At 37.7% G+C, this 16,828-nt stretch overlaps 1 protein-coding gene across 5 annotated transcripts in view; it reads right to left on the bottom strand.

Annotated features, from left to right (window-relative positions):
- The window catches only part of TBC1D12 (TBC1 domain family member 12), a 103,195-nt gene that overhangs the window by 56,356 nt on the left and 30,011 nt on the right, over window positions 1-16,828 (bottom strand). For 2 of the 5 annotated variants that reach the window (XM_059169416.1, XM_059169414.1), the window contains exon 2: window positions 6,876-6,999. The exons of 1 other annotated variant lie outside the window; for it this stretch is intronic. In XM_059169416.1, the coding sequence (XP_059025399.1) occupies window positions 6,876-6,999 (124 nt within the window). Of the gene's footprint in view, window positions 1-3,087; window positions 3,125-5,246; window positions 5,266-6,875; window positions 7,000-16,828 lie in introns of those variants that run through there. 2 more of the 5 variants (XM_059169418.1, XM_059169419.1) reach the window with 2 other exon arrangements.

Below are 16,828 nucleotides of genomic sequence, written 5' to 3' on the forward strand. Positions count from 1 at the left end.
TGTGCATTCCTGCTTGCTCATTCAATTTCCTCTTTCTGGAATGGCTTCCCCCATCTCTACCTCATAAACTCCTACCAGTTAGTATACATTAGAACACAACTCATATGTCATCCCTGAACAGAATTAACTATTCTTTCACATGTACTCTTCATACTTTGTTCACAACTCTACTACAGCACTCAGAATCATTAAGATTATATATGAAGCTATGCCTCCCCTCAGTTATACTGGAATAATTCAAAGGCTAGGACTCCTATTGATTTATAGTCTAAGAACCTGAACCATACCTATTATATATTGCAGTCAATGTATGCTGAATTATGCATTCATTGAAATAAAAGCTAGAGAAGAATCTAGAATCACTTCAAGATTTTTGTCCTTCTGGGCACCTGGGTGGCTCAGAGGGTTAAACCTCTGCATTCAGTTCAGGTCATGGTCTCGGGGTCCTGGGATTGAGCCCTACATCCCCACATTGGGCTCTCTGCTCAGCAGGGAGCTTGCTTCCCCTCTCTCTCTGCCTGCCTCTCTGCCTCTGTGATCCCTTTGTGTTAAATAAATAAAAATCTTTTTAAAAAAAAGATTTTGTCCTTCAATTTCTGCTACAGAAAAAGCTTAGTTTGTTAACATGAGGTCCCATGGTAAACTAGGAGCAGAATGGTAGTCTGCCACACTCTGACACTTTGGGCTCTGTAACTAAAGGTACCTACCAGAAAAAAGGTGACTAGGAGGGAAATGTGAGAAAAGATTTCTATAGGTTCAAAGGCAGGGTGGCCAGAGACTTTGAATAGCTTCTTAAAGAAGTAAAATACTAGAACTGGTAAGAGGAAAGAATAAAATAGGAACTTCTCTTCCAAAGACAACATGAAAACCAAAACAGTCTGACACATAAACTGATGTGGAGTTCTAGTAGACAGTGAGAACACCCCTTCTAAAGGAGTTAATGTTAAACCTGCACCAATCATATTTCTATATGCTGTGAATAGTTTACAGACAGCCAGAATAATGTGTTGGAAATGGAAGTTAACTCCTCATGTGGACCTACCACCTCAAGACCATGCTTGCCCAAGATAAAGGGCTCTCTTGACACAACTTGATCCAAGAGCCAGGGATACCATCAGGCTTGGAGTAGAGAGGATAAAGGCAATTATGATGCCTTTACTGATTATAAATTTTATCCCAGAATCTGTGAAGTAGGCCAAATAAAATCCATTTCATAACTCAACCTTAATGAAACCTTGGGGCAAAACATTTAATTGCCCTTTGGCAAATAGGAAAGCCTTAATAAACTTCATTTTGGTAAAGTTATTAGCACAATTTTGTTTGTTCAGTCTAATCTGATGCCTAACATAATATACAAGTCTGACATAAAGACAGAATGAATACAACTTTTTTTAAATCTTTTTTAAAAGATTTTATTTATTTATTTGACAGAGAAAGATCACAAGTAGGCAGAGAGGCAGACAGAGAGAGGGGAAGGGAAACAGTCTCCCTGCCGAGCAGAGAGCCCGATGTGGGACTCAATCCCAGGACCCTGAGATCATGACCTGAGCTGAAGGCAGCGGCTTAACCCACTGAGCCACCCAGGTGAACCCAGAATGAATACAACTTTTTTTTTTTTTTTTTTTAAAGATTTTATTTATTTATTTGAAAAAGAGAAATCACAAGTAGATGGAGAGGCAGGCAGAGAGAGAGAGAGGGAAGCAGGCTCTCCGCTGAGCAGAGAGCCGGATGCGGGACTCGATCCCAGGACTCTGAGATCATGACCTGAGCCAAAGGCAGCAGCTTAACCCACTGAGCCACCCAGGCGCCCATGAATACAACTTTTAATAAAACTCTGACATAAACTGTATTTACAGAATCAAATAACAGGTAGCAACCCTTTTCCAAGTCTCTGTCTCTGATGATAGCAAAAAACTTTCCTCCAAATCCCACCCAGTTCAATTTCTGAGCACTTACTGCTTTTATTCTTTTAGTTTTCTTTAGCCAAAGTAAGTTTTTTCTTAAGGCTTATACTTTTCTCCTCTCCAAGAAGAGGCTGGCTGAGCTATTATGAATTCCTCTCTCAACCTTCAGACCATATATATTAACTTTTATGAAATCAATTTATTCATACATGGGAAAGACAATAATTTATCATTAACTATAAAATAAAGAACACACATACAGCCAGAAAGGTAATTACTGACTTGCTTCTCAAGGTGACATTATACTAGGTAAACAAAGGTGAAAAAAACAAAACAGTCTTAACTGTTGTTAACAACAGTTAAGGGTGTTAACAATTTTAAGGATTTTTCAAAAATAAATTCTGACACAGTCCAGCCCCTCCACAATTTAACCACAAATAAGGAAATGGGTACTTTTTGTACTGCTGAAATTTTACACCAAAGGTATCTATACTTAAACATAATTAAAGCCAACAAATTGTTTTCAAATATTCTAATGGTGCACATACCAATCAAGTTATTAACCAGAATATTAAGCTCTAACACTTTAACAATGTTATAGATTTGAGTACTACTCACAAAGTACACATATTCTATCTAGTCCCTTTCATGTCATTGTTTCTGCAGTAAAACATTTCAAAGAAATGGCCTAACTGAGGAGAGTGACATATTCTTTTAGATTTTTAAGACATTTTCAAGCGTTCAGATTAAGAAGTCATGTAGTGTCTTAAAAGTTTTTTCCCTTACCTATGGAAAGTTATGTGAAAGTATTTCGAACTCTCAACTGAAGGTTCACTCAGAAAAAGACATGAGTGAAGAAAAACTGGAAACGTCATCTAAGTACTATAATCTCATTTTCTTATTTTAAGATGTCAATATAAAAACAGTATCAAGCAAAAAAAAGATCCGTCAGTTTGACATAAATAGGGTATATTCAATCTAGTATGCAATCATGTTAAAAATTATACGTAACATGGCTCATTTGTAATCATTCTTACTTGCAGTCTGAAGGTCAGAAGACAATGTAGCTACATTCCAACTTTGGCCAATTAATTTCGAAAAACCAAAAACTTAGGTCAATCGAATTACAGTGTAACTGAAATACTATTTACTATTAATAGATGCAACTTTTAACATGGCTCACCAACTGGTTCAAAAGGCCACAAGCAGGAATTTCACACCTGCAAGAGAACACATGTGATAATCCTCATAAAATAATATTATGAATATTCATGTGATTTGGGAAGTGACTCAAATTAAATGCCAAACGTGAGTTAGACTTTGCTATCACCCCAAAATGATTTTATGTTGTTTTATGTTAACATGAGAAGCACTTAAACTGATCAGATCTTTAATAAAATTTACTATAATAAAATTAAAAAAATATTTAACCTACAAATATCTTTCACTTATGAACTTCATAGATCTCTAAAAAGCTATGGGTGCAAAACATGTAAAGATAAATAACGCAAAAAAATTATATATATAATATTCTGTTCTTGAAATGAGTCAAAATATATATATAATATCATATATGTACAAATATACACACATAATTATATGTGCTTCTACACAAAGAAATGAATTTTAAAAGGCCCAAAAATGTGAAAGTGAAATGAGACATACCTTCCTATAATGTTTTACATTTTATAGAGAATATAATCATGTGTTAATTGTATAATTAATAATTAAGAAAGAAAAACATTTAAAAATAAAACCTTACTTTTCTATATAGTTACTTTATAATCTTATAGATGTCTTTTCACTGAAAAGAAAATTCTGGCCCAATAATATATTCATACTTAAGAATATATCAACTCCTTTCTAAATATTTGCTTTCTACTTTAAAAAATTATCTTATGAGGGGTGCCTGGGTGGCTCAGTGGGTTAAAACCTCAGCTCTGGTCATGGTCTCAGGGTCCTGGGATGGAGCCCTGATCGGGCTATCTGCTCGGCAGGGAGCCTGCTTCCTCCTCTCTCTCTGCCTGCCTCTCTGCCTACTTGTGATCTCTGTCAAATAAATAAATAAAACTTAAAAAAAAATTATCTTAGGAAATACTCCTCATCCTCTATAATCTCTCAATAAATCTATTTTGCCACTCAAAAAGCAAGTAAGGAAACCTTAGAAAGCCCAGCAGAATGCACTTTCCTTCTGTATTTTTAGCACTACCTCACTTTTTCAAGCATTTTTACACTGGAATTACTAGATCCCTTCATTTTCTACAGGCTGAATAGCAGAAGGCCTTGCCCTAAAACATGAAAGATGTGCCCTGGGGTACCTGGGTGGCTCAGTCGGTTAAGCATCTGCCTTCTGCTCTGGTCAAGCACTGCATCAGGCTCCAAGCCCAGTACAGAGTCTGCTTCTCCTTCTCCCTTTACTCCTTCCCCCACCTCCCCTCACCCTACTCATGCACTCCCTCTCAAATAAATTAAACCTTAAAAAAAGAAAGAAAGAAAAAATAAAAGATGGGCCCTAACATTCTTCATGTCTTTACTGATAATACCTTCCTTTTTTATTTCGGACTCTGAACATACAGTATTCATTTAAAAGGAGTACATGGTAAAAGATCTCAATCATACTTCGTATTCATAACAGTTTTACAGAGTTTAAAAGTCAGGGCTGTGAAAACATGTTTTCAAGTGGGAACAGAGACACAAAGTTATCAATTTGCTGTTACTAATAAAAGAAAATCATGCCCACCTTGAAAATGACATCTGCAGGGAAGAGGAGAGCAAAGTCAGACAAATGGGGAGGAGAGAACATACACAGAAACCGGGGGAAAAGAAAGCAGAAAGCGAGAGGCAGAAACAGGTTCCATACATGAGGAGATACATATTTTGAGGGTTGAAAGGATCAGAAGAACAAAGACTTCACTATCTACCACACCTCCCAGAAAACAAACAACCATGGAAAAGGCACCAAAACAGACACTAGTACCTACAAATCGCTGGAGAGTTCAAAAATAAAAGTAGCAAGTAGGAGATATCAGCATCTGTAAAAGGCCAGACAAAGGACTACAGAGGAGAGCAACTCCACTCCCTCTTCCCACATGAAAATAAGAGTTGTTCTTTCCCTGACCCCTCACCAAACTTTCACACAATATATATATATGAAAAAGAGAGAATGTGACCTCTTAGCTTTCCAAAATAAAATAGCTAATTAAAAGCATACAGCATATAAGTAAACATATAATTCTCCAATCAGTAATTTACTTAGAGGCTTGTCGCAGAATGTTAGTTTACATAAAAATATAAAAGTATGCACATGCATATTTAACATAAACTATCATAAAGAATACAAACCTTCAATAGCAAGACCACTGTTTTGCCTCTAGAGGGCGAACTTGGTCTTCTGGAAAACTCTAGACAAGAGAAGTTACTTTCAGACTTTACCAAAAAAAGTTAAAATTAAGATGTCGAGATAGCAAAAATTCCCAAACTTTTTTGGTGAACAGTGCCCTTGGTGTACCATTAATTTTTTCATGGCTCCCCCTGAACCAGTAGAAATACCAAAGTATTGTTTAATAAGTAGTTTTGCCCAACAATTTAATAAGGATTTATGCCCTAACATTGGAAAAAAATAATACACATAAATTGAAGGGGAAAAGGTTTTCATTCTTAAATAACCACAATTACTAATTAGGCCTGTATGCTTATCGTGCACTGTATAATTTGACAAATCTCGAAATCAGATTGGACACGATCACGCTCATTTCCCACTGAACACTAATCTTTGCACAGTATCTGATTTTCATCACAGAAACCTCAGAAAACCAGATTAACAAAGATATGATGCCACAGGAAAAAAACAGTGTCACTTAATGTCAAAACTGTGTATAATCTCAAGCTAACAGTCTGCACTGTATCTACCAGACATGGACTATCACTGAGGCAGCCTCTGTTCCCCTGTGTGTAGGCTGCAGCACATGGAATACCTAGGCCCACAGGTTGGAAAACACAACACTGCAGTTTCAAGTCCCAGCAGCTATATAAATTAGTCAGTGTTTTAATTGTAGATAAAATTAACTAAAACATATGTTTTTAAAGATTTATAAATTTTCTTGTATTACCTGGGAAATGAGTTTTTCTTTAAGCAATAAAAGGAATACTATTAAATCCTTAATGGAAGACGTTTTCTCTAATTGGAATGGTGATTATTGTCTTAATGTGATTATTTTTATACACAATGATTGCATTGAATCTGAAAAACTACAATTGGGAAGGAGAGAAATAGAAAATGTATTACATATATATCTCTTCCTTCTGAGAAACAATTTCTCAGAACTTAGAAATGCCTGCAAACTCATCCAGTCTCACCAATTTCCTGGTACTGATAGAGCCCAATTTTAGGAGTCAAGTAAGATCTGAAATTCTTAAGAGCTTCAGAATATGGACATTAATACAGATATTAGAAGAACTGACTCCAAAATTACTAGAAACAGATTATACATCCACCTATTTCACAAAGTCCTTGGTTAAGGTAGAACACTAGAAAAGTGACCAAAGAAGGTGTTCAACCTCAAAACTTACTCAGTTTTTGCTTTCTACTGTTTCACCGATTAGTAACTCCTTGCATCCATAAAATCTGTGCCACTGGCAAACACTACCATATTCAATTACAAGTCAATGTACGTGGTAAGACTGCTTAGCTAAGAAGAAAAACAAAAGAACCAAAAAGCTCTTCAAGGAGTAACTAGGAGTAACTAGGAAAAAAACTCAATTTCCATTACTTTAGAGAATTTTCACAACCATAAATGATAATTGAAAATATGTGTGTGTTTTAAAAAAAAAAATTTAAGGTTACTGTAAGTATCTAATAATCCCCAAATTTTATATGTAGAAAAAGGACAAATGAAAGTGGAATATGATTCATTATCAAGAAAAAATTATTTGAAAAGTTAAGACAAACCATGTGGCTATATTAATACTTACCTGTTGAATGATTTTAGAAGTTTTCTGAAGATTCTCTCTGGGAGGGACTTTACCAAATAATTTCCAGCCAGGAGCACTATGGACAACTGATTTGAGTTCCTTAGTCCTTTTTGGAAAAAGGTTTCTGAAACACAGAAAAGTTACATGAATTGTGTTTTTGGTAACCAGAACACTATTTAATAATTTTTAAAGTATGTTTGTACCCAAGACAAATACAAATACTTTTAAATTAAATTCTATCTTTTTAATTTGTAAGTACTCTCTATACCCAACACAGGACTTTAACTCACAACCCTGAGGCCAATAAATAGCCTAGGAAGAAAGTATCTTTTGGGGAACCTGGGTGGCTCAATCAGTTGAACGTCTGACTCTTGGTTTCACCTCAGGTTCTAATCTCAGGGGTCATGGTCAAGCCCCACATCGGGCTCCATGCTCAATGTGAACTCTACTTGGGATTCTCTCTCCCTCTCCCTCTACTCCTCCTGCTCTTGCTCTCTCTCTAAAATAAATAAATAAATCTTTAAAAAAAATTTTAAAGGAAAAAAAGAAAGTATTCCTCACAAATCTAAAGGAAACCTGCACAATAATCAAAGATTTTTTTTAAAGACTGTTTATTCATTTGAGAGAGGGAGAGAGAGCTAGAAAGCACATGAGAACACAAGCAAAGGGGAAGGTCAGAGCAGGGAGCTGAGTAGGGAGCCCAACACAGGGCTCCATCCAGGACCCTGGGATCATAACTTCAGTTGAAACCAGTTGCTTAACTGATCAAACCACCCAGATGCCCCCAAGGACCAAGGATTTTACTTTATCTCTAGGCCCTTACCAACCAAATAAAGTATCTATAGCAGATATAAGCAGGAATGATACTCAGAATATGTATCCACCAATAAAGCATGATAAAGGCACTCTCAGAAAAGTCTGGATGAATCCAACCAAATAGGAACCCTTCTTATAAGCTGTGATATGTGATTATTATGAAAATTTTTAATTTGCACATTGCTACAAATTATTTGAAGTCCTAAATAACTTGGTTTATCTACATTCAAAATATCATGTATCTGTTCTTAAAAGTACATTATTGTGATAAAAAAGGAGTTATGTTTTTAAAGCATAATGTTAAAGCCATTCTTTGAGTTTAGGAAGGGATCAATGGACTCCTACAAAAGAATGTGGGCTAATTCATAATAAATCAAAGGGACACTCCCATTTCCTTGGGTGTGCAATGGAAGTGAACTGATGACAATATAAGTTCTACTTCGGATACTCTAGAAGTTTCATCTCAGAGATTATACATAGCGACTCAATTCTCTACTTAATACGATCTGTAGGTTGGAGGTTTTTAATGATTATACTGAGGACTGGTATATTTACAACATACAATTTCAAGCTTCAAACGAGGGCCTATTAATTTAAGTAATATTTGACATCTTGTGTGTAATAATAGAATTTCTATGAGCATTTCTCCTTTGAAATGAACATGAAACTGTTAAATTTTCTTAATAGAGGGCACTGAAAAAGACACTGAAGGAGAAAGGAACTCTCCTATGGTTTTCAGCAGCTGCCAAGTAGGTAGTAGAACTCCACTCAGTCACGTGCCCAGGACATGTTCAGCGAATTTTCAGCACTGGCAAACTCGGCCTGGAGATGGCTTCTCCACCCCTCCTAATATGGAAACTAGTACCCCAAAGGCCTCCTGCTGGCAGTGAAATAACAATTCCCTCAATAAGCCCCACAAGGCTTGTCTATACTCCAAAGATTTGCCATCCAGCCATGCTAAACACAGGAGAAAAATGTTTGTCACCATGGTTTATTCAAAAAATTACTGAATATGACATCAAAGTCATGATCCATAAAGTAAAAACTTTTAATTTTTAATAATATTTTAGTTATTTGAGAGAAAGAGTGCATGTGTGCATAGGTAGGGGGAGAACAGAGGGAGAGGGAGAAGAAGACATCATGCTCAGCAAGGAGCCTGATGTGGGGCTCGATCCTGGGATTCTGGGATCATGACCTGAGCTGAAGGCAGATGATTAACTGACTGAGCCAACCAGGCCCCCCTGGTTGAATATAAAAATTGAAAAATGGCCTTAGGGACATGTGGGTGACTTGGCTGGGCATCTGCCTCTGGCTCAAGTGATGATCCCAGCGTCCTGGGATCGAGTCCCGCACTGGGCTCCTTGCTCGGGGGGAGCCTGCTTCTCACTCTGCCTGCTATTCTCGCTGTTTTTGCTCTCTCTTTCTGACAAATAAATAAAATCTTAGAAAAAAAAAAACTGGCCTTAATCAAATTTAAAACAAATTTAAATCAAATTTGCAGTTCAAAAGCATCACTCATGCAAAATGGAAGAATATGAAGCTCTAGATGTCAGTTCCTTCCCCAAAGTAAAAACTGAGCTGGAAAGAGCACTTGTAATCAACCATTTCAGAACTCTAGAAACTTATCAAACATTTGTAACAAACAGGCAAGTACATGAAGGAAGAGGGTGCCGATCCTTCCTAAATCTACAACATGTATCAACAAACCACCTTCCCTCAATTCCTTAGTTGTTCCCTCCCAAAGAAGTGGCGATTATGAGCTCATGTTTCTGAAGTGGTTGAGAATCAGGAAGGATAGCTGGGTTCATGTCTTTCTAAAATTTGAAGTTATGAATTTTGTTCGTCTGGCAGTGACCTGAGGTACCAGCACAGACACCTGTATCAGTTCAGTCATCTTGCAGCAATGGCTTCTACTGGTGGTGTCTACTGAAACATTAAAAAAGATAAAACTCTTGGGTGCCTGGGTGGCTCAGTTGGTTAAGCACCTGCCTTTGGCTCAGGTCATGATCCTGGGGTCCTGGGATCAAGTCCTGCATTAGGCTCCTTGCTCAGCTGGGAGCCGGCTTTTCTCTTTGCCTGTGGCTCCCTCCTGCTTGTGCTCTCTCTTAACAAATAAATAAAATCTTTAAAAAAAAAAAAAAAACAGGGGCGCCTGGGTGGCTCAGTGGGTTAAGCCGCTGCCTTCGGCTCAGGTCATGATCTCAGGGTCCTGGGATCAAGTCCCGCATCGGGCTCTCTGCTCAGCGGGGAGCCTGCTTCCTCCTCTCTCTCTGCCTTCCTCTCTGCCTACTTGTGATCTCTCTCTGTCGAATAAATAAATAAAATCTTTAAAAAAACAACAACAAAAAAAAACAAAGAACTCTTTTGTTTCTCTTTTTGAGCCAGAAGTTTAAGGAAAAAAATCTTTTCCAGGCTACCAGCTGACTGCAGAAATAACAGAAACTTGTGACATCACACAAAAATGATATACTTCACCAAATAGTTTGGTAAACATCACAAATGGATGACTCTAGAACTCAATAAACAAAAATCACCAAACACTGAAGAGTTAACAGATTTACAGAATGCCACATCATAGTAATCAGAATGTCCATGTCTCAACAAAAAATTAAAATACACACAAAGAAAGAACAGAGTATGAACCATTCACAGGAACAAGATTTGACAAAAACATCCCTGAGGAAGTTCAGATGGTGGAACTACTACTCAAAGATGTTAAATTAACGGTCTCAAATATTCCTAAATAAACTAAAGGAAACTACAGACAAAGAAATGGGGAGTGGAGAATGCATGAACAAAATAAGAATATCGCTAAGAGAAAAGTATTACAAAAAGGAGCCAAGCAAATTCTAGGGCTGAAAGCTAGCATAACTAAAATGAAATTTTTTTTTAAAAAGATTTTATTTGGGGACACCAGGGTGGCTTGGTCGGTTAAGTGTCTGCCTTCACTTAGGTCATGATCCCAGAGTCCTGGAATCAAGTCCCATATACGGTTCCTTGCTCAGTAGGGAACCTGCTTCTCTCTCTCCCTGCCTCTCTCCCTGTGCTCTCTCTCTCTCTCTCTGACAAGTAAATAAAACCTTAAAAAAAAAAAAAAAACAAGGATAAGGAAAATTTAGAAAACAGAGAAGCAAATACCACAAACAAGATTAACAACTGATTTTTCATCAGAATCATGGAGGCCAGAAGGTAGCAGGATAACATTATTTAATGGTTGAAAAGAGAAAAAACTAAAAATGTGATATGTGGCAAATATATCATTCAAGAATGAAAGAGAAATGAAGACATTTCTAGATAAAAGTTGAAAGAGTTCATTACCAACAGACCTGAGCTATAAGAAATGCTAAAAGGAGCTCCTCGGGCTGAAATGAGAAGTAACCAAAGAGTAACTCAAAGCCATGAGAAGAAATAAATAACATCAGTAAAATTAACTATATAGGTAAACGTCAAAGCCAGTATTATTGCACTTTTGGTTTGTAACCTTTTTTTCTATATGATTCAAAAGGCAAATGTATAAAACAATATTTATAAATATATGTTAATGGACACACAATGTACAAACATATTATCTCTGACAACAATATAGAGTAGGAGGGACAGAGATGTGTGGCAATGTGTATACTAATGAAACTGACTTGGTATTATTCAAAATAGGTTGCTGTAAGTTTAAGATGTTACTTGTAATCCTTAAAGTTACCGCTAACAGCTTAAAAATATCCAGAAAAGGAAAGAAGGGAATCAAAATGATCCACTACAAACATTGAACTAAGTACCAAAAAAGTGGTAATGGAGGAACTGGTGAACAAAAATCATAAAAGACATACTGAAAACTAATAGCTGAAAAGGAGAAGTAAATCCTTCCTCACCAACAATTGGTTTAAATATAAATCGATTTAACTCTCCACACAAGAGATATTGGCAGACTGAATTAAAAACTGTCTATATGCTGTCTTCAAGAGATTCTATTTTTTTTTTTATCAAAGTATAGCTGACAATAAGAGACCCATTTTATTATTATTATTTTTTTTTTAGAGAGGGAAAGAGAGAGTAGAGGCAGGGAGGAGAAGGAAAAGAGGGAGAAAATCTTAAAACAGGCTTCATGCCTCTTTATGCGGCACTATGAGGGGCTCGATCTCACAACCCTGAGATCATGACCTAAGCTGAAATCAAGAGTTGGACACTTAAGTCTAAGTGTCTAACACCCAGGTGCCCCAAGAGACTTACGTTAGATAAAAAGATACAAAGAAGTTGAAAATAAGAGAATGGAAAATTATATCGAAAATACATAAAAACCAAAAGAGACCTGGAGTGTCTGCACTTTTGTCAGGCAAAGTAGTCATTAAGTCAAAGAAGGTTATAAGACACAAAGACAACATTATATGTCAAAAAAAAGTTAATCCACTACAGGATATAACCATTTAAAAACATATATGCACCTAACAACAAGAGCCCTAAAATATGTGAAACAAAATTGACAATATTGAAGGGAGAAATAGACAGTTCTACAATAATAACTGGAGATAACCGCAGCCTACTTTCACTAATACACGGAACAAGCAGATCAAAAAGGAAAACACTAAAACACTGTAAGTCAATTAGACCCAACAGACATACACAGCACACTCAACCCAAAAGTAAAAATACACATTCTCAAGGGCACAGAGGACATCTTCTAGAATGAACTACATGTTAACCCACAAAACAAGTTTTGATAAGCTTAAAAAGATTGAAATCATGCAAAGTACCTTTTTCAACCACAGTAAAATGAAACTAGAACTCAGTAACAGGAAAAAATTGGAAAATTCACTAACATGTGGAAATTAAACAAAATAGTCTTAAATGACTAGTTGGTCAAAGAAAAAAAATCACAAGGTTATTTAAAACACCTTCGCGGGGAAAAGAAGAAAAGAATACACCCTGAGATGAATTTAAACAAACACAACGTACCAAAACTCTTGAGATACAGCTAAGGGGGAAATTCATAGTTGTAACCGTTAAAAATGAACCATCTCATCAATTACTTAATGGCACACATGAAGAAACCAGAAAAAGAGCAAAGTAGGGCACCTGGGTGGCTCAGTTGGTTAAGTCACTGTCTTCGGCTCAGGTCAAGATCCTGGGGTACCAGGATCGAGTCCCACATCAGGCTCCAGCTCCATGGAGAGTCTCCATCTCCCTATGACTTTCTCCCTTCTCAGGCTCTCTCTCTCAAATAAATAAATAAATAATCTTTTTTTAAAAAGAGAGAAGTAAACCAAAAGTTGGCATAAGGAAAGAAAGAAAAAAAATTAGAGTGGGTACGAATGAAATAGAGAATAGAAAAATAGAGAAAAAAAATTAAAAGCTGGTTATTTAAAGAAGATCAACAACAAAAAAAGGAAGATTCAAATCACTAAAAGCAAAAATAAAAGAGGGACATTGGGGCGCCTGGGTGGCTCAGTGGGTTAAAGCCTCTGCTTTCGGCTCAGGTTACGATCCCAGGGTCCTGGGATCAAGCCCCACATCGGGCTCTCTGCTCAGTGGGGAGCCTGCTTCCTCCTCTCTCTCTGTCTGCCTCTCTGCCTACTTGTGATCTCTGTCTGTCAAATAAATAAATAAATCTTTAAAAAAAAAAGAGGGACATTATTACCAATAAAAAGGAGTATGTGTGAATACCATAAATAAACAACTGTTCATAGTCTAGTGTTAGGAAAAAGCAAATCATAAATGACAATTAGGTACCAACCACACCCACTAAGGATGACTATTATTTATAAAACAACAACAACAACAAAATAACAAGTTTGCACGGATGTGGAAAACCTGGAACAGTGGGCATGTAAAATGGTGAAACAGCTTGGGAAACCCTGCTGGTAGGAACGTTAGGTGGTACAGCCACCTACTAATTTGGCAGTTTCTTTTATAAGTAAAACATAAAGTAACCATACAACCCAACAATTCCACTTCTAGATGTCTACCCAAGAGAAATGAAAACATAGGTCTACATGAAGGCTTAAACAGAAATGTTCATAGCAGTATTTTTTTTAAAGATTTTATTTATTTGACAGAGAGAGATCACAGGAGGCAGAGAGGCAGGCAGAGATAGAGGGGGAAGCAGGCTCCCCGCTGAGCAGAACGCCCAATGTGGGGCTTGATCCCAGGACCCTAAGATCATGACCTGAGCTGAAGGCAGAGGTTTAACCCACTGAGCCACCCAGGCACCCCTGTTCATATAGCAGTATTATTCATAAGAGCCAAAATGTAAAGACAAGCTAAATATCCAGCAACTACTGAATGTATAAATAAAATATATATTCATGCAATGAAATCCTATTCAGCAGTAAAGAGGAATGAGGCAATTGATATATGCTACAACATGGATGAACTCAAAATATGCCCAATGAAAGAAGTCAGATGTGTAAGACCACATGTGTAATTCTGTTTATATGAACTGTGCAAAAAAGGCTACTCCTGGGGGTAGAATTGAGTATTGACTACAAATGGGTACAAATGATCTACGGTGTGGCAGAAATGCTCTGCAACTAGATTTCAGGCTGTACAGCTAAATAAATTTAATATCATTGAATTGTGCTTTTAAAGTGGATGACTTTTATAGAATGTTAACTATACCTCAATTAAGCTGTTAATTAAAAGAGATTATTTAAACTAACGATCAAATATGAAGGCTGACACTGCCAAAAGTTGGTCTTTCATCAAGTTTAGTAAAATAGATAAAACTTCCAGTGGGATTTATGCAAAAAATAGAAATAAATAAATTAGGAGTAAAGAGAAAAACATAAAATCAGATGCAACAAAATTTTTAAAGGGAAGAGAATTTATAAACAACTCCAAGCCAATAATTTAGAGTATTTCTCAAGGGGTGTCTGGGTGTCTCAGTGGGTTAAGAATCTGCCTTTGGCTCAGGTCATGATCTCAGGGTCCTGGGATCAAGCCCTAAGTCAGGTTCTCTTTTCACCAGGGTGCCAAGCCTGCTTCTCCCTCTCCCTCTGCCTGCTGTTCTGCCTCCTTGTGTGTGTGCTCTCTCTGTCAAATAAATAAATAATAAACCTTTAAAAAAAGGGTATTTCTCAAAATGGACAGAACTTTGTAAAAATACAATTTATCAAAACAGACGTGGGGCGCCTGGGTGGCTCAGTGGTTTGGGCTGCTGCCCTCGGCTCGGGTCATGATCTCAGGGTCCTGGGATCGAGCCCCGCATCGGGCTCCCTGCTCCGCAGGAAGCCTGCTTCCCTCTCTCTCTCTCTGCCTGCCTCTCTGCCTACTTGTGATCTCTGTCTGTCAAATAAATAAATTAAAAAAAAACAGACTTGTAAGAAATATAAAATATCAACAGTCCAAAAAATCATTTTAAAAACTGAAATAAGGGGCGCCTGGGTGGCTCAGTGGGTTAAGCCGCTGCCTTCGGCTCAGGTCATGATCTCAGGGTCCTGGGATCGAGTCCCGCATCGGGCTCTCTGCTCAGCAGGGAGCCTGCTTCCTCCTCTCTCTCTCTCTGCCTGCCTCTCTGCCTACTTGTGATTTCTCTCTGTCAAATAAATAAATAAAATCTTAAAAAAAAAAAAAAACTGAAATAAGAGTTAAAATTTCTCCCCCAGAAAGTCAGGCATGTTAGTTTTGTTTCTTTTTAAGATCTTATTTATTTATTTGACAGAGAGAGAGCACAAGAAGGAGGAGCAACAGGCAGAGGGAGGGGAACAAGCAGGCTTCCTGCTGAGCGTGGAGCCTAATGCAGGGCTCGATTTCAGGACCCTGGGATCATGACCTGAGCCAAAGGCAGATGCTTAATGACTGAGCCACCCAGCCGCCCCATCACATGTTAGTTTTACATGAGAGTTCTACCAAATTTTTCGGGATCCAGATTGCACTAATATTGTATAAACTATTCTATAATCCTTAATCATAGATGTAAGGCCAATATGAACCGGGCATAGGGGAGCCTGGGTTGCTCAGTGGGTTAAAGCCTCTGCCTTCCGCTCAGGTCATGATCCCAGGGTCTTGGGATTGAGCCCCACATCGGGCTCTCTGCTCAGCAGGGAGCCTGCTTCCCCCCCCCCTCTCTCTGCCTGCCTCTCTGCCTACTTGTGATCTCCATCTGTCAAATAAATAAAATATTTTAAAGAAAAAAAAAAGTAAAGCTGAGTCCCCCTACCAAAGATAAGCAAATTTACTACAACCAGTTTTTTGTTTTGGGTTTTTTTTTAGGATTTTATTTATTTATTTGAGAGAGAGAGAGAGCGCAATACCAGGCGGAGAGGCAGCGGGAGAAGAAGTAGGCTCCCCGCAGAGCACAGAACCCAAAGCTGAGCCGCCTGATACCAGGACCTGGAGATCATAATCCAAGCTGAAGTCAAATGCTTAACCAACGGAGCCACCCAGGCGCCCCCAAAACCACTGTTTTTAAGACAGCATGGTAATGGCCCAGGGATGAAAAAATTGATCATTAGAGAAACAATGCACAACTTAGAAGCACACAAAAGCATAAATGGAAACAGAGGTGGCACTGCAATCAATGACAAGAGACAGATCATTAAAAAAGTGACGCTAGGGGGCTCCTGGGTCTCTCAGTTGGTTGAGTGTCCAACTCTTGACCTCAGCTCAGGTTTTGATCTCAGGTCTTGAGTTTGAGCCCTGCATTGGGCTCCACAATGGGCACAAATCTAACTTTTTTTTTTTTTTAAGTATAAAAAAAAAATGATGCTGGGACCTTTGGCTATCAATGCAGGGGAAATGAAACTGGATCCCTACCATATGTAACAGTCAGCTCCCAGTGGATTAAATAGTTAGATCTGAATAATAAACTTCCAAAGTTTTAGAAAGAAATACAAGAGAATTTTTAAATAAGTTCATAGCAGTGAAGAATCTAAAAACAATACCTAGAAGCACTATCATTTTTTAAACTTAATTAAATCACAACATTAAAATTAACTACTAGTTTACAAGGAGCAGTATAGAAAAAGAAAGTAAAAAGACACAAATCTGGGGTGCCTGGGTGGTTCAGTCTGTTAAGTGACCACCTTCGGCTGGTTATGATCCCAGGGTCCTGGGATGGAGTACCACACTGGCCTCCTATCTCAGCAGGGAGTCTCCTTCTCCCTCTCTGTCTGCCCCTTTCCCCTGCTTGTATGCACGCTCTCTCA

This window comes from Mustela lutreola, chromosome 4, assembly GCF_030435805.1.
Source record: "Mustela lutreola isolate mMusLut2 chromosome 4, mMusLut2.pri, whole genome shotgun sequence".
Taxonomy (NCBI): Eukaryota; Metazoa; Chordata; class Mammalia; order Carnivora; family Mustelidae; genus Mustela; species Mustela lutreola.